We start from the raw sequence: 22,346 nt of genomic DNA on the forward strand, positions 1-22,346 counted from the left end.
GACAGCAACAGACACGGGAAAAGCAAGGGCGTCTTTCAACAGGTCTCGGAACACAGAAGGGGCTTCCGACTTCAATCTGGCGGCTAAAGGACACCGAGGGACCGATAGTCAGCGGCTGAAATTGATCCAAGGAAGAGGGAAGGGATTCGCTCTGAACCCCCGAGTGGCAGAGAGGTCAGCAACCAAGAGGCCTCGGGAGACGCCGCTGCCTCTTCCCAAGAACCTCTAAGTCCCAGAAGGCCAAGGGAGACGCCCCCCGCAGTCCGGCCTCATCACCAATTCAAAAGGCTACAAGGACTGACGGAGACCCCCAAGATACGGCAAGCGACAGAAGCAGCCACCACCCAGGTTGTAACTGAGCTACGCCAGGGAATCTGGAGAAGGGCCGGTGGTTGGAGGAAAGATACCAAGCAGGACATTTCTGTGGCTGTGAGAGATGTTTTACGACTTTTTTGGTCACATTTGTTAAGTGAATCAACAGTTAGCAACACCATCGTTAAGTGAATCTGACTTCTCCATTGAGTTTGCTGGTCAGAAGGTTGCTTGCCATGTGTCTAGATTTTGATCATGTGACCACCGGGATGCTGCCACTGTCGTAATTGTGAAACGGTCCTAAGTCACTTTTTCTGGTGCATTGTAACTTCGACCGGTCACTAAGTGAACAGTTGTAAGTCGAGGACCGCCTGTGTGTCGTTGCCCCTGGGCGTGGGCATGGCTCCCGAGAACAGGACGCCCGGGACAGGCCCTCCCTCGGGGTTCCTCCGGGCCCTGAGGCTGGGAGGAGGAGGAGGAGGAGGAAGGGGGCAAGGCCGCTGGGCGGCCCAAGGGTGAGCCCCGGGGGTCCTCGGAGAGGCTGAGCAGCGGCGCTCCCTTCGGCCTCCTCCGCCCTGGAGTGACCCCCCCCACCACGGAGTCCCGCAGGCGAGCGCGCGACTACGGTTCCCGTCGTGCCCCGCGGCGGCTGCCGGTAAGAGGCGCCCGAGCTTCCGGAAGGCGGCGCGGGGGGCTTCCGCTTCCGGCGGCGCGATGGCGGCAGCGCCTGACTCGGCCTCCGCGGCCGCTGCGCCCGGCGGGCCGGTGGTGCTGGCCTCGGCGCGGGCCTGGGTGCCGCGCCCGCCGCCGGCCTCGTCCTCCCCGGGCGCCCGGGACGCTCAGCGCCTGCTCCGGCTCCAGCTGAGCGCGGCTCCCGGCCCCGAGCGCTTCCGCCTCGGCCTCCGCGGCGGCCCCGACTCGGGCCCTGAGCCGGTATGCGGGGGAGGAGGGGCCGTGGCGGCGGGGGAGGGGGGGCGCCGTTGCCCGGGCGGCTCGCGTGATGCTCCCCCCTCCCCGGCAGAGCCTGGTGGAGTACGGCCTGAGGGAGATCGCGTACGAGGCCAAGAGCGGCACCTGCCACGAGCTGAAGGTCCTCGCGCGGCCCGACGACCCGCTGGTCTTCCACTTCGAGGACGAGCAGGAGGCGCAGGCCTGGTGGGCGGTGCTCGGCAGCTCCCTCCGCGAAGTGCACCAAGGTCGGTCGGGGCGGTGGGGCAGGCAGGCCGGCCGCTTCCAGAAGGACAGGAGGCCGCGGGCGGGCGGGCGGGTCTGCGTTGAGGCCAGAGAGCTGCTCCCGCCTGGGGAGGCCTCGTCCCGGCTGCCTGTTGCCTGCTGAGGGTTGGGGCTCCCCCTTTCTCCCAGGCAGGAGCTGGAGCCGAATTCCGCTGGTCGATCCGGGCAGGGGAGGCGCTTATGTTAGCCACCTGCTGGGTTCCCGGGGCTTCCCCCTCCTCCCCCGTGGGAAACGCCTTCCAAAGAATTGGGGCCGGAAACCTCCTCCCTCCACTTATTGGGGGGGGCTGCTCTGCTCTTTATGTGAATCCCCCCTGATTTTTTCCCCTCTCTCTGAAGGGCTGGTAGCTGTCTGTGGCAGTTGCCTGGGCCTCAGAAAGGAAAACGTTTTCTCTCTCCAGCTCCTGAAGGAACCAATGGGCTCACCGGACGGCCCTCTTCCCAGCCTTTGGCCGCCCCTCTGCCTTTGGAGACGGCAAAGAAAGGTTAGTGCAGGCCGCTGCCTAGTAAGTAGCCTGGCAACAAGTGAACTCGGTTCGTTCCGTGATGGGCTCTCAGACCGTTCAGGATAGTTAAATTGAAATATAGGCAGTGACGCCAAATGTTGGAAACAGACAAATGTGTCCTTTTTAAAATCTCAGCAGTTCTTTTTTTGCCTCTTGGCAGCTCTTGATATCTTGAACTTTTGTGGTTCGTCTGTGAGGGTTGCGGGGTCATTGGCCCTGTTTCCCCCAACTTCAGTGGGCAGGTCCAGTTGCTGTTCACGAGGGATGAGCAGGTTGACCGTCTGGCCCATTTTATTTAATACAGGCACCTGGAGGTGCGTTTGACAGTTTGGGGTCCAGTAGCATCAATCTGCAGGTGGTACCCAGGCTGAATGGGAGATCCAGGTAGCCCTCGGCTTACGACTGCAATTGAGCCCCAAATTTCTGTTATGTGAGATATTTGTTAAGTGAATTTTGCCCCGTTTTATGACCTTTTTTTGGCCACAGATGTTAATTGAATCACTGCATTTGTTCAATTAGTAACGTGGTTAAATGAATCTGGCTTCTCCATTGACTCTGCTTGCCAGGAGGTCACAAAAGGGGGTCATTACGAAGGTCATAAATATAATAGCCAAGCTTCCAACATTTGATCACATGACCATGGGGATGCGGAAATGGCCATAAGTCACTCTTTTCAGTGCCTTTGTAACTTCAAATAGTCACTAAATGAACTGTTGTGTGTCAAGGATCAGCTGTACAGCAGAAGTTTGCAGGGTCTCAGGAGGAAGACCCAGGTTAAGACTGAATCTAGAGTGGTTAATTCTGAAGCATCCTGGTTATTAATCCAGAAACTAATTCCGTGATAGTTCTAGAACAAGGTGGAGCTTGTCTGATCTCCAGGTTCTCCAGGAGGCCCAGCTCCTGCGGGGTCAGCACTTGGAAGCTGCGGGCAGTAGAGCCATTGGCCAGTTTTAAGTAATGAAATCTTTCAGGACAACAAAGGCATCACTTGGCTGCATTGACCAGGACTCTGTCTTGGGTATGGCAGTGAGAGGGTTCTCTAGATGATCATCTGCCACCTGGGAACTGACCCAGGCCCACTTTGGCTCTGTGGCGCTGAGGACAGTGGAAGCTATCGCTGCCTCCAATACTGGACGGGGAGTTTCCAGCAGTTTTGAAAGAAGCTGTGATTTTCCCCCTCCTGATAAGATCCTCCCTGAATCCATTGGTGTTGGATAAACTATGATCTAGTCACCAAGCTTTTGAGATAATGCAGTTTGAGACACGGGGGGCATGTTCAATACAGTATGGAGAAGTCATTTGTTTATTATTTAGATTTACAAGGCCACCAACCGCACTCAGAAGGCACATTTTCTGACTAGAATTTTTTTTTAAAAAAAAAAGTCCGTAAACTATTAAAATTCATGAGCTACAGCTCACCTCATCAAATGCAGAGTGGCTACCAGTTTCCTTATGATTTTGGGCTACCTTAGCTCCTCTTGCAATGCCAATTCACTACTGACTCTAGGCACATGCCGATTAAAAACAGACAGGACACCTAAAACCAAACCATGCAGAACGATAAACTTTATTTAAACTGCATGATTTATCTCTAACTCTGTTCCGGTGGGACTCAGATAAGAGACTGAGACAGGATTGGTCTCACGGTTTTGCAGAGGTTCCACTCTGCCTTTGGCACGTGGGCCCCATCAGAGGAGAGGTGGTTTCGGTGGTCCCGACGCCAAAGGGGCTCCAGGGGGTCAGCCCAGTATCATAGGTAAGCAGGTGACACCTGACTTTACACCCCCACTCTGAACTGTCAGGGACACGGAGGCTGTCAGGGTCTGGATGAGAGTAGAACGGGCTGAAACTGAACCCTGATAAGTTGGAAGTGCTGCTCGGCCATTCGCCGCCGCTGCTGGAAGAGGGACGGCTCCCGTGATGCAGGAGCCTTTGCCCACCTTTGGGTGGAACAACAGTTGTGTAGACGGCTGCTGTGCTTGACCTGAAGCTAAAGACCGCTTGGATGCTTAAAGCCGCGGAGTCCGTGTGCCGGCTGGTCCCATCATTGGGAACGGATTGTGCATAGCGGTCAGGCCCTGCAGTGGCTGCTAGTGGAACCTGGGTGCAGTTTAAAGTCATGGCTTTTGTTTTTTTTATCTATAAAGCCCTTTGTAGCTTGTCTCTCACCTGAACCTATTAATTCGTCCAGGGAAAAGCTGCTTGTGGTTCCCAGTCTTCCAGGTGATATAAAGGGAGCTGGAGGCAGCGGCAGCAGCAGCCGCCAATTTCGTATGGTCCTCCTGATAGTTCAGGCTGGTCCGAGAGCCTTGAGGAAAAGGTTGAAGATGCAGCTATTCTGGAGACGGTCGGAACCTTTTTATGGCTCATGTTTTCTTTTTGCCTATTTTCCTGTTAGTGATCTTCGAAGTTTGCCAAGGATGTTTAATATTTGCATTGTACAACGTGAGCAGGGCGCAGGCCAAACCTAGAGTAAATGAACGATCGTCTCCTCCTTTCTTCCTTAGAAGACTTGGTGCTCCAGCTTTCTGCAGCCATCGAACTTGGAAACGAGGAGGAGGCCAGGCGCTGTGCTTCCTTGCTGGCGCAGCAGCACACCGCTCTGCGCATCCAGCTGAAGGAGTCCTGCTATCCTGCCAGCCAGATCAGGTGAGTCAGAGGAGAGGGAGGCCTCTGGTCGGGCTCCTGTCCTTCGCTTTGCAGGTGGCGCCTCTGCAACTGGAGCTCTGCTTCCTCTTAGCATGAAGGTGCACGTGGAAGACGCCTCCTGTTCTGCCAGCATCACGGCCCGGGTCCACACGCACACCACAATCGCCGCCCTCAGGCACCAGGTATTCAGCTAGCTGCTGCTTCCCTCTGGGTCAGCCTCTGGAAAGGCGGCATTGGACACAGCTGTGGGGGGGCGCTTGATTGATGTCCAGCCAGGCATGCTTGGGAGGCCCGCCCCCATGTGCCCACCTGCTTTGCCCACCAGGTCTTCCAGGATTATGGATTCCACCCCACTGTCCAGCGCTGGATTATTGGGCAGTGCCTGTGTGTGGACGACCGAACGGTTGGCTCCTACGGCATCCGGAAGGATGGCGATACGGCCTTCCTCTACTTGCTCTCAGCGAAGGGAGCCAACCTCTCCGAGCAGCGTTACAAGGAGGACAAGGACTGGGTGGTGCTCCAGCCCCCCCCCTCAGCCGTCCCTGGCAGCTCTGACGGCAGGCACAAAAGCAGCGCCAGCTCTTTGCCGAAGAAAGGTGAGCTGGGGAAACACGATCCCCCCGCCCCACCCCAAAATACGCCTTAGGAGGAAGTCCATGTGCCCGCGTGGCCTTCTTCTCCCGCTTGGAAGGTGGCCGGACTGATCCCAGGGCTGCTTTTCTGCCCACAGGTGGGAAAGACCTCCACAGGAAGTCGGATGTTGGGGAGATCACTCGCTTCCTGGACTCTGTGCACATGAGTAGAATCCTTCCGTGTCGCACTCAGTCCCCCACATTCCCAGCTGCTGCCCCCCCCTCTCCTGTGCAGGTAGGTTGACGGCAGGGCAGGCCTTGGCTCCCTTCTGCCCTCAGTCAACTGACCCCTGCCCATAGGCCCACCGCGCGAGTCCTCACTGCCTGGCAGGTGGCACTGAGACGGGGCTCCCTCTGTCCTCTGCCCAGGCCGGCTGGTCGTGTCCCACCTGCACGTTCATCAACAAGCCCACCCGCCCCGGCTGTGAAATGTGCAGCACTGACCGTCCGGCTGGTTACGTGGTTCCTGCGAGCTACCGGCCGGACGATGTGGAAATGTGGCGGATGCAGCAGGAGAAGGAGAGCATCCTGCAGTACCAGAAGGTAGGCCCTTTGCGGGGCGGGTGGGGGAGGAAGGGGAGCGGGTGGGGCTCCTTCTCTTTGCTGGAAGCATTCTGTCGCACTGTCTCTGCCCGGGCTCAGGCCTTTCCCCCTGTTAAGCCACGTCCTGCTCAATCGGCTCCCATTCAGCCTGGAAGAGGCTGCAGACCTGCTTTAAAATGGGGAATTTCAACATGTGGAATCAGAGATTTAGAATTCGCTTGAAGACTCTGGTCCTTCACCGGGTACGAGGTGGTAAAAGTACCTTATGTCCCCAACGCTGAAAGAGCCGGCACCAATTGCCCAGCTCCGGGGGTTGCACACCTGGGAGCGCTTCTCAGCCCTTTCCGGTGTGGACAGCGTGGGTGGGCCGCAGCCCCCTTCTCTCCAGAAGGGCCTCCCCTTATGCAGACCTTAAGCGCCTGCAACTTCCTTCGTGGGAGCAGCATCAGCTCTGCCGTGCAAGGTTGGTCACAGTCGGCTTCCACCCCAGATACCCTTGGGCGTGGGGAGCAACTGCAACCCGTCCAGGCCTTTCTCCCTGCTGGCACCCCACCTCTAGCCCCCTTTCGGGGACGGCCCCACGGAGGACCCGGCGGGAGGATGGGCTGGGATGTGGGCACGGTTGCCTGGTTCCACAGGCTCAGGTGTAGCACCCGGGCGGCCGAGGCAGGGGAGGTGAAGGCTCCGCAGTGGGGGGAAGAGGGCTGAGCCAGCCAGTTTCAGGTTGTGGGGTGGGGTGGGGGTGGGGTTTGTCTCCAGTGGGACTGCGCAGAACTCGGGACTGTGTGACTCTCAGGGACCGACATAGAGGAGCGTTGTATGTTATTAAAGCTTTCTGTATAAAATCAGAAACGCCGTATGTGCTTTTGTCTTTTTATAACTCCTGTTGCTTTTATAAAAGTGACCTGTGCCGGTTTGTGTTACACTTTGTGTAGAAGCCTCCTGCGTTGTTTTTTATGTTGACTTTTACGCGGCGTCCTGTACCCTGCGAGACTTTCTCCCACCTTTGAGGCTTCCAGGGTAATTGTGGCTTGTGGGGAGGGGGCGAAAAGCGAAGGGGGAGGCCTCCGTTCCGGGCCCCCGATGACCCTCTTCTCTTCTTTCTTTTTTCTCTTGTGGCAGGAAAAGGGAAGGAGAGAAGACAGTCCAGCCGTGCCCTACGCCCACAACCTTGGGCCCCTGGACGACTTCAGCCACTTCTCCTCGGAGTTCTCATAGCTGCACTCGCAGCCCTGGCCGGCTCCTCTGGCACGACAGCTCCTGCCCCGACTGAGGCAGGCAGCAGAGCCCTCCTTTGAGAGAGAGAGAGAGAGAGAGAGGGAGGGAGAGAGACAGGCAGGGCCCCGCGGAGGGGGCCTAAGCCTGGCCCTTTACCCAAAGATTCAGGCCAGGGTTGCTATCCCCTGTTGGGATTGGGAACTTACTAGGGGGCCGAGTTGCAGCCAAGGGAAGCGGGAGGACGGGCCTCTTCTCCGCCGGTCCCCTCTCTGGGGCGGAGACTGAGAGGGCCAGAGGGTCGTTCTGGGGGCAGGGCTGCCAGTGGGGACCGAGGCTTCCTCCCTGCCCCCTTCCCCAACTGCCTTGTGAAGGTGCTGGGCAGGGGGCCAGGCCGCAGCCTGACCATTAGGCCGCGTGTGGTGCGAGGGGGAAGCTGAATCCTCCCAGGGCCTCTCTGGGTGGGGTGGCGCTTCAGAAAGTTAGAAGGTTGCCCTTGGGCCAGGTTCCTTGGCAGGAGACGGGCCGGCTGGGAGACCAAGTTGGCCCACTGGGGCCAGGGGTTGCCGAGCGGGTCCCAAGACCAGGGGACCTTTCCTTGGGTTGCTTGGGCCCAGCCTGCCTGCTGGGGAGCATCGGCGGAGGGATGAATTCCAGGGGACAAGCGGCCTCCAAGTCCTGCGCTGAGCGGTGACTCTGGGTGCCGTTCTGAGGTGGGGGCTAATTTCCATATCTTGCCTTTGAACATTTGAAGTTTTGAAAAGAATTGGAGATCTTGTTCCATTAAAAGATGCCTTTGGGCCAAGTGGCCCATCCAGCGAATCCGCCGTGCTTTCTTGACTGGGCCAGGAGGGGGAGACCCCCCAACAATGAGAGATATGGGGTGGGTGGGGGGAGTCCTTGTGGGAAATCCCCTCTGGAGAGGCCCCCCCCCCGTGAGAGGGGCCACGGGGGGCTCCGGGGCGTCTTCTGAGGAATCCCCTTGCTGCCCCCGGAGCGTGAGAGGCCCCTCATCGCAGCTGGCATCACCCGAGGGAATCACGGGACTTGGCGGCCTCCGTGGAAATCCTCGTGGGGGCGGCTCTCTCTGCACCTCTTGGGCCAGGAGGTGCTTGAAAGGGGGAGCAAAGTGGGGAGAGGGAGGATGGAGCCCCCCAGAAAAACCCACAGCTCTTGAATCAACGCCTGGCTTCCTCTTCTGGGCACCAGGTTCACGAAATCAGGGGTGGGTGCGGAGTGGGAGTCCTTCCTCCTCCTCTGCATAAATAAAACCACCCAGAGCGGCTGAGAATCGGGCAGTGTGTAAATTTAATACTGTAGTACAACGTCAGAGGAAAAGGGGGTCGAGAGTGGCCTTCCAGGAAATGGATCTGTGGTTTTGATTGTTGACAAGGATGGCATTTTCCACGCCCCCCAAAAAAGCCCCTTTGCTTTCTCAGTGCCCACACTAATGTGCCACCCCCATCTTGCCATTGTCTGGGTTTACGGGCTGGGGTGTCGTTGTGTTTTACAGCCAAGTGGCTGAATTAACAAATGAATCCTGTTTTCTACCACCTAGGTAGCTTCTTTGATGAGTAGTTGAAAATCTTGGGGAGGTGGTTCCCCTGGGTGGGAGCAGTTGTGACACACCCACACACACGGGGCCACTCTGAATGTCTGAACGGGTAACTGCTCGAAAGCCTTGCGGTCAGCTGAGCCCCAGCAGCAGCTCCCCTGGAGCCCAGAGGAACCGGGGCGCTGTCCATCTCAGCATCGGTCCTTGGTGGCTGTGCGGGTTGGGCCCTGGGCTGCCAGGGGCCCAGGAAGTGGCTACCGCTGGCATTGGTGGTTCTCCAAATGGAAACGATCCGACTGCCTTTTTAGATCTGGGTGTTCTGCAGGAAAACCTACACATTTTGAAAGAATGGAAAGCCTGCACTACCACGATATAAAACCCCTCCATCCAAAGAGAGGGAGCCCGGAGAGGATCCACTTTTTCTGCGAGACGTTAATCCGGGTTGATGTCAGATCAGTTCAAGATCCGTTTTGGCCGTTGGATGAGCCCAACCTTCGCCAGCAAAGCCGGAGCCTGGGCCAAACCGTCCCTTGTCAATGCCATATGAGCAGACCTTCCAAACTGGTCACACATCCACCGGGACCGGCCACGTCCAGGCCACCATTGGCTTGCTTGACCTGGCAAAGACCGCAATGATGGTGCACCTCCAAGGGTTCAAGGACTGACAGGAGAGCTGCCTGCAAGGAGTACCCACCCGCCCATCCCCCACCATCCTAGTCAGGGCGGAAGAAGCTTCTTGGACGAGACGTGAAATGTCTTCAAAAGAAACGAAGTCCAGGTGCCTCCTGGAAAAGCACTTTTGGGGCAACCGTGACCTGGATGACGGAGGATCTCTACAGACTTTTAGTTCGGAGGACCTTCCCCAGGGTCCGTCGCAAAGAGGGCCAGGGTCCCAGGGAGGAGCTCTTTTCGGGTGGGTGGGGGCTGGCCTTGGCCGGAGTGACCCTCTGCTTGAGGGTCGCAGGGCGCAGAGTGGGAATCCTGGATCCTTGGGGTCAAGGGGCTGCCTGGGGAAGGGGCCCTTGCCTGACTCCCGCTCCACAGCCGTCGGAGACGGGTTGAATTCCCCTCGGGGGCTTGCTCTTTTTTAGGGGCTTGAAGACCCCCACTCCAATCTGCCCAGCCAGGGCAGGACCGCTGTCTTCCTCTCGGGAGGCTTTTCTTTGGACAATCCCTTGTGAATCCCAGCTTCCTCCTGGGACTTTGGACAGGAGGGTCTCTGTGTGGTGGTTATGGCTCCGCGGCCCCTTCCTTCAGGGCTCAGTCCTCCCCAAGGAGGCTCTTCTGGTTCCGGCTTCTCCTTGGGACGCATTTCACACACTCGGGAGGCAGGGCTGAAAGCGGTGGCCTCTCCTGGGGTTACTGGTTCACCTGACAGTGTCTGGATGCGTATGTTTCACTGAGCATTTCAGGGCTGCTGTCTCGAGTTCAGCCGCCTCGGGTGGCTTTACGGGGAGCGAGTGGGTTTGAAATGTGACAAAGCCATTCGCTGATAAATAAGCAGCTTTTCAAAGAACAGCGAAGGGCCACGGTGAAGAACAGCGCGGCTTCCTTGTCCTCTGAAAGGCGGGCGGGAGGATTTAGTCTGTGAAGCTGCTGCCCCAGTTCCCCCACTGCTTGCAAAGAAGGGGAAGGGCAGAGACTCCGGCCGGGCTGTGAATGCCACAAACCCCACGGGCTGCTGTCCTCGCCCTCCGTGCTGGGGGGCTCCGAGAAGCAGGGCGGATGCACAGTGGGCATTTTGCGTAGCTGTTGCGGGAGCATTTCCAGGGATCGCGCTCTGAGCCCTATCGGAGCCCGTGCCTACACCCCGCCTTCCTTTTGAGACCCCTGGGCTCTGCTGGTCAGGCCTCTGGCGAGCTCCCAAAGGGCCTCCGGGCCCCCTTTCCTGCTGGCGGCCGAGCCCAGCTTGCTGCCCTTCCTCCTGCAGGCTCTGGAGCAGGAGCGGCTGCAGAATTTCCAGCAGCTGTGCCAGCTGGAGGAAGAGGCCTTGGTGCCCAACCAGCAGGAGATGGAGTGCCGGATCTGTTACCTGAAGGTGGAGCCGGGCAACGGGGTGCTGCTGAGGGAGTGTCTGCACAGCTTCTGCAGGTGAGGCGCCTCACCTGCAGCGGGGAGGGAGGGAGGCAGGGCTGGGCCTCCCCTCAAGCCACGCTAAGCCACCTTCTCCTTCCGCAGAGCCTGCCTGCGCCAGCTGGTCAACTGCAGCCAGGACCCCCAGGTGTCCTGTCCCTTTCGGGACAATTACTACGCCTGCACCAGCCACCTCCAGGACAGGGAGATCCGGGCGGTGAGTCCAGGCCGGGAGTTGCCAGGGCAGCCCTGCCTTTGGGGAGGGAGGGAGGGGGCTTGAGGAAACCCACCCTCCTGGCAGGATTCTGAGCCAGCTCCTCCCACTTCCTCACCCCCCCCCGGCTCTGCAGCTGGTGACCCAAGAGGAGTATGAGCGCTTCCTGGAGCGGCGGCTGGCAGTGGCCGAGAGCCGGGCGCAGAACAGCTACCACTGCCGGACGGCCGACTGTCTCGGGTGGTGCGTCTACGAGGACGATGTGAACGAGTTCCGGTGCCCCATTTGCTGGGCTTTGAACTGCCTCGTCTGCAAGGTGGGCCCAGCGGGAGATGACTCAGCCCCCCCCCCCAGTCCTTGCTTGGCCCAGGAGTGGGGAGGAACGCTGGCAGGACCGGGGTGGGGGTGGGGTGGGGGACCCCTGAATTTGCACCCTTTGGCTGCTCCTGCTGCCCCTTCGAGATTCCTCCACGAGACCGGCAGCCGGAAACATCAATCCCTCTCTGGTTCTTCCCTGGGCTCCTCCTCTGCCAGGGGAGACCGGCCCCTAAAGCCCCGGGTCCAAGCAGTGGAACCGGGCAGAGTTGCGGCCTTCTGCCCAGCAGAGCAGGTCCCTGGCGGAGGAGCCCGCCTGAAGCTTGCTGGCTGGCGGCTGCTGCCAAAAGCAGGGGGCAACTCTTTGCCTGCTGTTTGGGGCGGGGGGGGGGGAGGTGTTCTCGGCCCTTGCACGGGGGGGGGGGGCTTGCAGGGTGGAAGGGCCAGGCCTGAAGCTGCCTCTGCCCACAGGCCATTCACGAGGGCATGAACTGCAAGCAGTACCAGGACAAGTTAAAGTCCCAGGCTCATCACGATGCGGCCGCCCGAGAGACTAACAACATGCTGAAGGTCAGGCCAGCCCCCTCCCTGCTTGCGTTACGCAGCCTGGGCCTTCCGAGCAGCTGACTCGGTGCCCTCTGTCCCGGCAGATGCTGGTGCAGCTGGGGGAGGCCATGCATTGCCCCGCCTGCCGCATCGTGGTGCAGAAGAAGGGAGGCTGCGACTGGATCCGGTGCCCCGTCTGCCAGACAGAGATCTGCTGGGTGACCAAGGGGCCACGCTGGGGGCCAGGGGTAGGTGTCCCCGGGAAAGGGAGGAGCCGGAGGGGAGGGCCAGCCCCACCCTCCCTGTGCTGGCCTTGGGAGGGGCAGGAGGCAGCTGGAAAGGAGGGTCCCCTGCCAGGTCACCCCCGCTCACCCCTTCCTTGCAGGGCCACGGTGACATCAGTGGGGGCTGCCGGTGCAACGTGAATGGAGTGAGATGCCACCGGCTGTGCCAGAACTGCCACTGAGCGCTTGGCAAGAGGAAGCGGGCGGGCAGGCAGCCTTCTACCCGCTACCCCCCCTCCCCCCGTGTCAACAGCTCCACCGGGGTCAAGCCTGCTAATTTGGGGGGGGGGTGCCCAAGGCCTGTGGCTCTGCCCCCAGCTTGGAAGGCAGCAACCTCTGCTTTCTGACTTCACTGGCAGCAGGAGAGTCAGGAAACGGGTGGGTCTCCCCCTCCCTCAGATTGCCTGGTTCCAAAGACACCCCCCCCCCGCTGTCACTCCGGGGCAACTGAGGCACAGCTACTCCACAAGGAGAGAGCCGGAGGAAGGGGAGGGGCTCCCGCTCTCTTGTTGCTGCACAGGGGCGGAAAACCTTCCCAATAAAAGAAAAACACGCCAGCTGTGAGCCGGTGGTTCTTTGGGGGGCCGAGGAAGGATTGCAAGGGGGTGGAGGGATCCTGGGCGCCTCAAGAAAGCAACTAACGCCTGGCTGAAGAAACACGTTTATTGGGGGCCTGCCGCCCCTCACCCCAGGGTCCTCTTGCCAAAGCTGAGAGAGCGGCTGGACGAATGGCGAGAGACATTAAATAGCAGCCGACGCGTTTGGGGGAAGCGGCCCACCCCCCGCCCAGCTGCACGAAGGACGAAGCGCCATCAGCGCTCTGGCACTGGAGGCCGGTCTACCTCATCCAGAGGTCAGTCACGACGCTGGTAGAACATTTTCCTGCTCAGCGAAACTGAAAACTTGTGCCTTGACATAAAGAACAGGAAGGGTATTGCCGCGGATGCAATTAGTATTACCTGGGTGAAGAGAGGAGCCGCTGTCACAAGAGTTGCCCCGAGGCACCACCCTGCAGCCGCCTTCCCTGCTGCCCCTGGCCTACCCAGGCCACAACCAGCGGAGAACACGCACCTTGAGGCCTAGCCGCTTGCGGTCATCCAATTCCGGTTCTCCTGCCCATCGCAAGAAGGTGCAGACGTCCTTGGCAACCTGCGACATGGTGGCGGGCGTGCCTGTAAAGGAGCAGACCCGGGTGATCTCCAGCCAAGCCCAGGAAGAGGCCTGCGTCCACCCTCAAGCCCACTCACCGTCATCGTATTCCAGAATGTCGTTGTAGATGGGAGGAGCCATGGCTATTGCTTGTCCGGGGAAGTAGGGGTTGTAATAAAGCCCCTCTCGCATTGTCACGCCCGCAGGGGGGTCGCAGTAGCCAGTGAGAAGGGAGTAGACGTAGTCCTCGCCCCCATGCCTGAAAGGGAAGGGCAGTGAGGGCCCAGCTTCTCCAACCGTCTCCTCTGCTTGGCAATGCCAGCCACCACGTGCCCAGGCCCCCGCCTCAGGCAGGATTACCTGGCTTTGAGAATGAGGCTGAGGTCAGGAGGCAGGGCCCCGTTGTTCGCCGCCCGCGCTGCTTCAGCGTTGGGGTAAGGGTTGGGGAAGTGATCGGACAGCTTGCCAGGCCGCATGTACATCTCGCCGTTCTCATTGGGTCCATCCTGCACCTCCACCTAAAGGGCGAGAGGCCAGCCTCGCTTGACAAACCTCCACCTTTCCCCAAAGATGGGAAAGCTATTTTGGCCCACCTGCATCCATCCCCACCTCAAGCTAACCAGCAGCGTGACGCGGCCACCAGCCCTGCAGGCAGCCTCTTGGAGGCAAGAACCAGGCGAGGCAGCCCAGAGCGGAGCCCAGGACGCCCGAACCAGCTGCACGCTTTGCTTACCTCCGCAGCCAGCGCCTTGGCTTCCTCTTCAGTGTGCGTAGCACCCACAAGGTTGCGAAAGGCCAGGTACTCCATGCTGTGGCAAGCGGAGCACACCTGCTTGTACACCTGGTAGCCACGTCGGACGCTGTGGACACAAACGTTTCCTTCAGGCCGCGAGCCTCACAAGGCAGTCCTTACTTGTGAGCCAGGTATTGAAACCATGGCAGGAAGCAGACTGGGGTGTGGGGGGGGGGGTGGCACTGCCCAAGACTAGGATCCCTCTGAATGAGCCCAGTGTGCCCAATGCCGGAGGAAGGAGGCAGAAGACGGGGGCAGGAGCAGCAAAGGGAGGGGAGCCAGCTGAAGGACGGGACACGGACAGAGGAAGCCTGGCAGCTGCTCCCTGTCCAGAGGGGGCAAAGCAAAATCAAGCGGGGGCCCCAGCGACCCTTGTTGGGCATTGATGCCACCCACCTGCTGTGGTCCAGGGAAGTCAGGAGGCCATTGTGGCTCCAGGGGTAGCTGGGTGCATGAAGCTCCAATTCCGAGGCCTTCACAGCTCTCTGGAGGGCCCAGGCCAGCCCTGCCCCGCCGACCGTCAGGGCGCCCAGAGCGCCCAGGGCCACCCTCCTGCCCCGGGACAGGCCCGCCACGGACGCCACGTTGGCCTGCAAAGAAAGGCCGCTGAGCGAATTGCCCGCAAGCCGAATGGAAGCCCCTTCCCTCCCCCCTCACGAAGCTCCCCGCAGGTTTCCCCCTGAGCCCTTTGCGGGAGTCTCCCGCCTCCTGGATGAGCAGCCCCCACCCCCTCCCCAGAGTCCCTGCAGAGATCACGTGCAACGCCCAGGATTCCCCAGCGAGCCGGAAGCCCCGCTCAGACCTCCAAGGTGCCGCACCAGACGGGGACGGGGCCCGGGGGCTGCAAAGGCCTGCGGTCGGGCGGAGGGGGGCTCGTCCTGCCTCCCAGCCTCTCACCCACCTCGGAGCGCCTTCAGCTGCCTGGCCGCGCTCCAGCCTCCCTGCCCGAGACCCCCACCGGACTCCCCGCGGGGCCAATCCGGCGCGGCCGCCCGGCAAAGGGACAGCCTCGGCCCCCCGCTCCTCCCGGCAGCCGGGCCACTTCCCTCCCGCTCGCGTCCTTCGGGGCGCCGCAGTGCAGCAGCCGCGGGGAGGGGGGGGGGAGCCGGGGCCGCGGCGGGGTGGGGCGCGGGGTGACCTTGGGGCGGGACGCGACCGGAGCCCGAGCGGGGGGGAAGAACCGGCGCGCGCGTCGCCAGGGCCGCCTCGCCGTACCCGCGGGTGGGGGCCGCCGGGCAGGGCCGGGACCAGGAAGCGCCCCCGGGAACGCGCCAGGCTCCGCGCCGCCGCCGCCGCCACCGCCGCAGCCATCTTGGGGGGAGACGAGGCGAGACAGCTTTCCCACAAGGTGCCGCGCGGCGGAAGTACGAGCGTAGCTCCCGCCGCTTCCGGCCCTCAGAGCGACGCCCCAGCCGCCTGGGGTGGGATAGAGCAGCGACGCGCCGGTTTCCGTAGGGCACGTGACCCGAGGCTCTTTCGGGCCGCCCCGGATGGAGCAGGCAGATCTACGAATCCTGGAGAGGTGCCCCCCTCCGCTTACTCGCGGGTCCTCAGCGATCCCGGCCAGCCCCGGTTCGATTGCGGGCGGCTCTCAGGAGGGAGGGCTGAACCCGAACCTATCAGCCAATCAGAAGAGAGCTGGAAGGGCGCCTTGGAGGTCTTCTAGCCTAGCCCCCTGCTCAAGCAGGAGACCCTATACCACGAGACAGGTGGTTTTCCGGTCTTCTTAAAATATTCAGTTACAATCGAGTTGGAAGGGACCTTGTGGGTCATCTAGTCCAACCCCCTTCCTCCTGCCTAAGCAGGAGACGGTAAAAACCTCCAGCTATCCTGCCCCGGTTCTTTTCCTTCAACCAGCCATGCCCGGTTCCTGAAGCCGCAGCCGTTCTTCCTGCGTTTTAGCCTCCAGGCCTTCAATCCTCTTCGTTGCCCTTCTTTGCACTCTCCCCCACCCCCAAGTCTCAACCTCTTTTCTGTAAATGTGGGGACCAAAACTGGGTGCAGCACTCCAGGCGCGGCCCTAACTAGGGATTCATAAAGCAGCGCTAATAACTTCATGCGATCTTCATTCTGGGTCTCTGTTTATACAACCAAAGGTTCCTCGGAGCCAAAGGATCGTGTTAGCTTTTCTGGCTGCTGGTTAAGGGCTCGTCCACTGGGACTCCCAGGTCCCTCTCAGAGTTACTGGTTTCGGAGCCAGGTTTCCCCTAATCTGTACTGGTCTCTTTGGCTTTTCCTGCCGAGGTGAAAAAAAATCTTGGTTTTCTCCAGGTTAAATTTCACTTTGTTGGTCAGGGCCCATTGCTCAAGTTCAATGTCTTTCTTTTGAGTTCACGGTCCACGAACCGCCCCGGCCTTCACCCTCTCGAGCCTCAGCTTCGCAACAGCCTGGAGTCTTCATTGATTCAGGTACTGTGGGTGCCTGAAATATTGACCCGGGGGGTGGGGGGTGGGTGGGAGGCGTACACACAAATCCACTCTGCACCACAACATCCAAAGTCTTTTTATTTTGCTGAAATTGTTTCCAGGCAAACCACAGCTCCTGCCTCCCTCCCAGCCCTCCAGTCTGGCTTTTGCAACCACAGCAAAGGCCAAGAGAATCGGGGGGCCCATGGCCCTCTGTGCCCCTAGCCAAGCAGAGGGAGGCCCCAGCCTGCAGCCAGCCGGACGTTCAACGCTGCGCGCGTGGCAACTGCCACCTTCTGGGCTCCTTGGAGAGCTCTCTGGGCAGCAGCAGCTGCAGTGCAGGAGGAGGGGGGGTCCAGGCTGCCCCCCACAGTCCACTTCAGAGGCTGTCTCGCTACTTCCAGAAGAGCACGTTCCAGAAGAGGAGCCAGCAGGGGTACACGAAGATGGCCACGAAGGGGAAGACGATGGAGCCGTAGAGGTAGTGGTCCAGCAGCCCCTCGGCAATCACCTGGAGGAAGCGCTGCCAGCCCTCCAGGGGCGAAATGGGGTACTCCATCAGCTCTTGGTACAGGAAGATGCACAGGAGGAGAGTGACAGCCGGGGTGACCAGCAGCAGCAGCCCCGCATACAGGTACCTGCCAGGGAGAAGGGGCTCCCGATCAGGCCCACCTGGCCCGAGCTGCCCCTCCCTCCTGCGAGGCACCTGCCGGCTCTCCAGAGGATCACGCAGAGAGGCAGGCACAAGCCGCCGCCGCCTCCTCCTCCTGCGCTGCCCAGGTGGCCGATCGGTTGGGCTGGAGCGCCTGGCCTCCTTTCCAAGCTTAAATTGTTGGGGGCAAATTGTGGCCGGCCTGGCACACACACACCCCCACTGCAAGAGCCCCCCTCTTTCCCGTTGAACTGCAATGGACCCGGTGTGCAAAGGTTCTGGCTAACGATTTCTTTGTCCAGGAACCAGGAAGAACAGGAAATGGCTCCGCTCCTGTCCCTGCCTTAGGGCACAACCGTTCTGGACTTTGAGCTTTGGGGTGAGGGTCGCCCAACAGGATTCAGGCTTGTGACACCACGGGCCTCCTCAATGCCAGCCTCTGGTGCCTGGAGAGGGTCCCCTGGCCTTGGCTCAAAAACTTCCCTTTCGCCCACTGGGGTAGGGAAGCAGCCCCACCGCCCTGTGACTGTGTGCCCCCCCGCTGTTGCCTCGGAGCCCCTGCAGTGCCGCTGCTGCCCCCCGGGACGTACCTGGGCCCGTGGGTTGCACAACCGCGGCCATGGGCACCATGGTGACCGTCAGCAGGAAGCCCAGGGAGAAGTTGATGAGGGCGACGCAGCTCAGCTGCATGGCCAGGTAGAGCAGCGCGAACAGCTTCAGCATCATCCAGCCCTGGTTGCTCCCGGAGCCCATCAAGACTCTACAGGGCGGGAAGGCCGGTTCGTCCAGGCAGAATCTCCCGGAGAGCCGCCTTCCTGCTCCTCCCCTTCAGACCTGGGTGCAACCCCTGGCTCCCCCCCCCTCCGTTACCTGTGTGTGTTGTGGGGCAAGGCCAGCCCGGCCACGTAGATCCCGATGCTGGTGAGCACCACCGCCTCCGACTCAGAGACCGGGAAGTGCTCCGTGGCTACCTGCTGCCCCCAGACGGGCACAAAGTACAGCGCGAGGCCCGTGGCGTGGCAGATGAGCAGCGGGGGGATCAGGGTCAGCACGCTGGGCCTCGGATCCTGTCCCAGAGGAGGACGGCGGGAGTTGTGGGGATGCCCCGCTGCACCCCCACCCCCCCGAAGCAAAGGAACAGCGGAGTCAGAGCTGGCTGGTGTCCCCCCACCCCAAAAAGGCTGGAGGGCTGGACAGCAGACCGAACCCACGGCCTAACTCTTATGCCCGGAGAGAGAGGCTGCTGCCACGAGCACAAGACCCGCCTTCTCCGGGGCTAACCCACCTCCACAGGAGCAGGATTCGAAGCCTGGTCCCCATCGCAGAGTTGGCCCCCGTCAGTGTCGAAACTGCTCAGCTTCACCCACAGGTCCAGGGCGTTGAGGGAGGGAGGGAGTCCAGGAAAACAGGCACGGCACAGGAGAGCCCCAAACAAGACGGCCGGAGTGCCCCCTGACGGTGTCTGGGTGGAAGGAGCCCCTCACTGCCCGCTCTGGACCAGCCCTGGGCGTCTCTCTCGCCCCCCTCGCGTGCTGGGGAATGAGAGCTCCTCCCTCCTGGATGGGCAGAGAACAGGCCCCTCCCCCTCCCACCACCCAGACTCCGCCCTTCTTGCTTGGCAGATGGCCCTGAAGGACTCAGCTGGGAGCTCCTCCAGCGCCCCACTTTCAGGCAGGAGCCCCCCCGCCCCCAACAGCCCTCCCCAAAGCAGACACGCCTCCAGGAAGGCCGCCCCTTCCCCCCGTGAGCAGGGCCTCCTGCTGGCCTGGCTGGCTGCCTCCACCGGAGGAGGATATCTTGAGGACGAGGATGAGGAGGAGGAAGCCGAAGGCCGGCATGTAGAGCCCGATGGAGACGAAGCGGGAGAGCGAAGGCAGCAGGTAGAAGAAGTAGGACTGGTGCAGCCGCTCCAGCAGGTTGTTCAGCTTCCGGAAGATGCCCTCGAAGGTCCTGGGGGAGGAGCGGACAGAGGCTTGCGGCTTCCCGTCCCCGGCGGCCCCTGGTCGGATCTCAGCCCACTCAGACACTCACACGCCCATCACGCCCATGTCGAACTTGTACTGGCGGAAGCTGTTGATGCCACGGATGGTGATGGCCTCGATGTGGTAGCGGAGGAAGAGGCCGTGGTCCCCCTGGGGGTGGCCCGAGCCCTGCTTGAGCACCATCAGCAGCAGCGTCTGCAGGGAGTGCAGGTAGCCCGGCAGGGAGTCCCAGTCGGAGCGCTGCAGCTGCGGGGGCAGAGGAGGCTTTCAGCCGGGTCGTTGGCCCTGAGAGCTCGGGCGAAGGAGGGACACCCCCACCCCAACCGCGGAGGGATCCTGCCGACCGCCTGACCACCTGCCTGCTCAAGCAGTGCCCGAGCCTGACTCGAGGCACCTGCTCCGGCCTGGGGGAGCCGATGGCCGAGAGGCTCTCCCCTCCGGGCGGCCTCCCGCGTACCTTGCCCTGGATGGTGCACAGCAGCCCGTTCTTCTGGCAGAAGGAGTAGAAGAGGTTGACCAGGTCCAGGTTGGGCAGCTGCCCGTTCAGCCCCTCCACGGCCACGTCAAAGCTGGTGATGACGTCACTGCTCAGCTCCAGAGAGATGGCGGCCTGGATGGCTCCTGCTCGGCCGAAGGTCCCCGACGAATGCGTCTCTGCAGAGGGCCCAGCGGTTGCGTGGGCGCCTTCGTCAGAGAGCGGCCAGCCGATAATATTCCCTAGTGGCTGCACTTATCCCTCCCCCCCCAGACTCCGCCAGAAGCCAGGGTTGGGCCTTCGGAGGGTGCAAAGGTGCCTAAGGCCGGCTCTGCCGCCCTGAGGAGGAGTAAAAGTCCTGCTCCTTTTAAGGGAAGCCTTGGCTGAAAGCAGGAGGGCCATGGCAGGTGTGGCAGAGCAGAGCCCCCAAAGGGGAGCCCGGGGGCCCAGGAGCACAAGGGGGGGGAGAAGCGAGCGCCCATCGGAGCCCCTACCTGTGACGTTGACGTCGTGGTAAGCCTCCAGCCAGGCCTCCATGCCGATCAGGTCGTGTTCGTTGACCAGGAAGATGATGTCCTTGGCCCAGTAGATCTGGCCTGCACGGGAGGGCGGGAGGGGCAGCTCAGCACCGGCCCCCTCGCCCTCCGACTGCCCCCCCGCCCTCCCCGCCCGACTCACCGCGGAAATGCGCGGCCAGGGCCAGCATCAGCCCCACCGCCTGGCTGTTCCGCTGCTGCCCGTCGCTGCAGGGCACGCTCAGCACCAGCGACTCGGTGCTGGCTGCGCGCGGGGCCCGCAGGATCCCGTAGACGTTGGTCCCCTTCACGGTCTGCGCGGGGAGAAGAGAGGAGGGGAGGGGAACCGCTTGGGCATCGCCGCCCCCCGCCCGGCCCAGCCGCCCGCGCCCCCGCCCCGCGCGTACGTATCTCTCGCGCGCCTCGTCCGGGAAGGGCAGCGTCCGGGAGAAGCTCTGCGCGAAGACCTCCAGGCCCAGCGCCCGCAGGCTCTTCTCCAGCCAGGCTGCCGGCAGCGCCCTGCGGGGAGAGCAGCGTTGGGCCCCGGCGCCACCATCGCCCGGCGCCCGCGCCCTCCACCACCGCCCGGCGCCCCCCGACTCACCCGCCGGCCTTCTTGCGCTGGGCGGCGAACTCGCGGGCGAGGGCCAGGGCGCGGTCCCCGCGGGCGAAGCGCTCCTCCACCATGGTGGAGCCCATGGCGTTCTCGGACATGGAGGCGCGCGGCGCCAGCGGCTGGAAGGCCAGGCCCAGGAACCAGCCCAGCCCGGCCACGAAGCTCAGCGCGCTGCGGGCGAGAGGGAGAGGAGAGCGGCTCAGCCGGGCGGCCCCGCGCCCCCGCCCGGCCCCCGCCCGGCCCCGCGCCCGGCCCCACCAGAGCGGCGCGTGCAGGCGGAGCAGCAGCCGGGAGAGCGCGCGGCGCCAGTGCGGGTCCGACAGCAGCCCCATGGCGCCCGGCCGGCAGAAGCAGCGGCAGCGGCCGAGGAGGAGGAGGAAGAGGAAGAGGCGCCGCCCCGGAAGACGCGCACGCTCCGCCCGCCGCCGGGGAGGAGCGTCCCAGCCCCGAGCGCGCAGCCGGCCTGTCACCGCGTTTGTCCCGGAACTGCGCGGCCGGAGCTCCGGCGTCGCTCGGTCGGCCCCCGAATTCTGCGTGGCGGATGAAGCCCCCCCGCGCTCCCCCTTGGCCGTCCGGCTTGCGAAGAACTGCACGGGCGCTTGGGAATGGCAGACCTTTATTAGGGGGGACGTGGGAAAACAGGCACGGAAAGCGGGGCCAGAGTCCCGGGCGGCCCCGCTCAGGTCCCGGGCAGGGCGGCCCCTTCGCGCAGGTGCTCGCGCACCACCTGGTCCAGCACGGCGTGGACGTCCCGGCAGGCCTTGCGGGCGGCCTCGGCGATGCGCTCCAGGTGCTCCTCGTGCAGCCGGCCGTTCATCTCCAGCAGGGCGATCTGGTCGGCCTTGGGCAGCAGCGCCAGCGCCACCTGCGGCCCCCCGGCCGCCTCCTCCATGTAGTTCAGGTCGGCCAGCGCCGTCTCCTCCACGAAGCCCGCGGAACTGGCGCACACGTAGTCGCGCAGCGGGATCCCGGCGTCGATCACGGCGAGGGTGGCGGCGTTCACCGAGGCGCAGTAGTTGCCGCCGTCCGCCTGCAAGATCTGAGGGCGGCCGAGCGGCGGTCAGCGCCCCAGCCAGACCGCCCGTCTGCCTGCCCGCCCGCCCGGCCGCCCCCGAGCCCCACCTGCACGTAGATGTCGATCTGGGAGCGCGGGAAGAGCCGCGTGAGGATGGCGGCCTCGAAGGTCTGCTTCAGGTGCAGCGTCATCTCGCTGGACTTGCGGTCGCCGTGGGGCCGCCGCTTGCGCTCGCCCGTGCTGAAGGTGGCCATGCTGAACTGGCAGTTGACCAGCGCCTGGTCCGGCGGCGCCTTGCTCCGGGAGCCCCGCACCTGCCGGGCGGAGAGAGGCAGGCAGGCAGGGAGGGAGGGGAACCGCCTTAGCCCCCCTTCCCGGCCCAAGCCCGCCCGGCGCCCCCAGGCGCGCAGCCCCTGCCTACCTCGTGGGGCCCGTAGACGACGGCCAGCGCCTTGGTGTTGCCCTGCTCCAGGTAGGCGGAGCCGTCGGCCTGCGCGAAGACGCCCATACGGGCGCGGATCTGCCGGAGCTCGCCGGCGCGCCGCCCGTCCACCCGGTAGCCCTGCTCCGACAGCAGCTCCAGCCCCGCCATGCCCGACCGGCGCTTCCCGGCCTGCCCCGCGCCCCGACGGGGGGTGTGTGGCTGGAGGCGCCGCCCCTTCGCTG

At 62.5% G+C, this 22,346-nt stretch overlaps 4 protein-coding genes across 4 annotated transcripts; 1 reads left to right on the top strand and 3 right to left on the bottom strand.

Annotated features, from left to right (window-relative positions):
• Window positions 1–791: 791 nt before the first annotated feature.
• On the top strand, window positions 792–12,634 carry SHARPIN (SHANK associated RH domain interactor). Its single transcript, XM_087931897.1, has 14 exons — window positions 792–1,245; window positions 1,334–1,508; window positions 1,947–2,030; window positions 4,559–4,700; window positions 4,792–4,882; window positions 5,026–5,296; window positions 5,431–5,567; window positions 5,702–5,875; window positions 10,576–10,736; window positions 10,824–10,935; window positions 11,069–11,248; window positions 11,719–11,817; window positions 11,898–12,041; window positions 12,179–12,634. Exons 1-14 carry the CDS (start codon window positions 1,027–1,029, stop codon window positions 12,257–12,259), a joined length of 2,070 nt encoding a protein of 689 aa, XP_087788023.1. The 5' UTR covers window positions 792–1,026; the 3' UTR covers window positions 12,260–12,634.
• Window positions 12,635–12,726: 92 nt separating this feature from the next.
• CYC1 (cytochrome c1) lies at window positions 12,727–15,467 on the bottom strand. The gene is made up of 7 exons (XM_026721876.2): window positions 15,235–15,467; window positions 14,416–14,609; window positions 13,960–14,086; window positions 13,587–13,744; window positions 13,325–13,485; window positions 13,149–13,249; window positions 12,727–13,036 (listed from the first exon to the last, which is right to left on the bottom strand). The coding sequence occupies exons 1-7, from the start codon at window positions 15,328–15,330 to the stop codon at window positions 12,932–12,934; spliced, it is 942 nt and encodes a 313-aa protein (XP_026577661.1). The 5' UTR covers window positions 15,331–15,467; the 3' UTR covers window positions 12,727–12,931.
• A 1,032-nt stretch (window positions 15,468–16,499) lies between these two features.
• GPAA1 (glycosylphosphatidylinositol anchor attachment 1) lies at window positions 16,500–21,081 on the bottom strand. The gene is made up of 12 exons (XM_087931900.1): window positions 20,924–21,081; window positions 20,654–20,836; window positions 20,457–20,568; window positions 20,213–20,363; window positions 20,029–20,130; window positions 19,517–19,713; window positions 19,109–19,305; window positions 18,874–19,027; window positions 18,363–18,455; window positions 17,948–18,144; window positions 17,664–17,837; window positions 16,500–17,063 (listed from the first exon to the last, which is right to left on the bottom strand). The coding sequence occupies exons 1-12, from the start codon at window positions 20,995–20,997 to the stop codon at window positions 16,820–16,822; spliced, it is 1,878 nt and encodes a 625-aa protein (XP_087788026.1). The 5' UTR covers window positions 20,998–21,081; the 3' UTR covers window positions 16,500–16,819.
• Window positions 21,082–21,264: 183 nt separating this feature from the next.
• On the bottom strand, window positions 21,265–22,344 carry EXOSC4 (exosome component 4). Its single transcript, XM_026721878.2, has 3 exons — window positions 22,102–22,344; window positions 21,788–21,994; window positions 21,265–21,704 (listed from the first exon to the last, which is right to left on the bottom strand). The coding sequence occupies exons 1-3, from the start codon at window positions 22,270–22,272 to the stop codon at window positions 21,345–21,347; spliced, it is 738 nt and encodes a 245-aa protein (XP_026577663.1). The 5' UTR covers window positions 22,273–22,344; the 3' UTR covers window positions 21,265–21,344.
• Window positions 22,345–22,346: the final 2 nt, after the last annotated feature.

This window comes from Pseudonaja textilis, chromosome 3 (genome assembly GCF_049901715.1).
Source record: "Pseudonaja textilis isolate UNSWEBS1 chromosome 3, rPseTex1.2, whole genome shotgun sequence".
Classification (NCBI taxonomy): domain Eukaryota; kingdom Metazoa; phylum Chordata; class Lepidosauria; order Squamata; family Elapidae; genus Pseudonaja; species Pseudonaja textilis.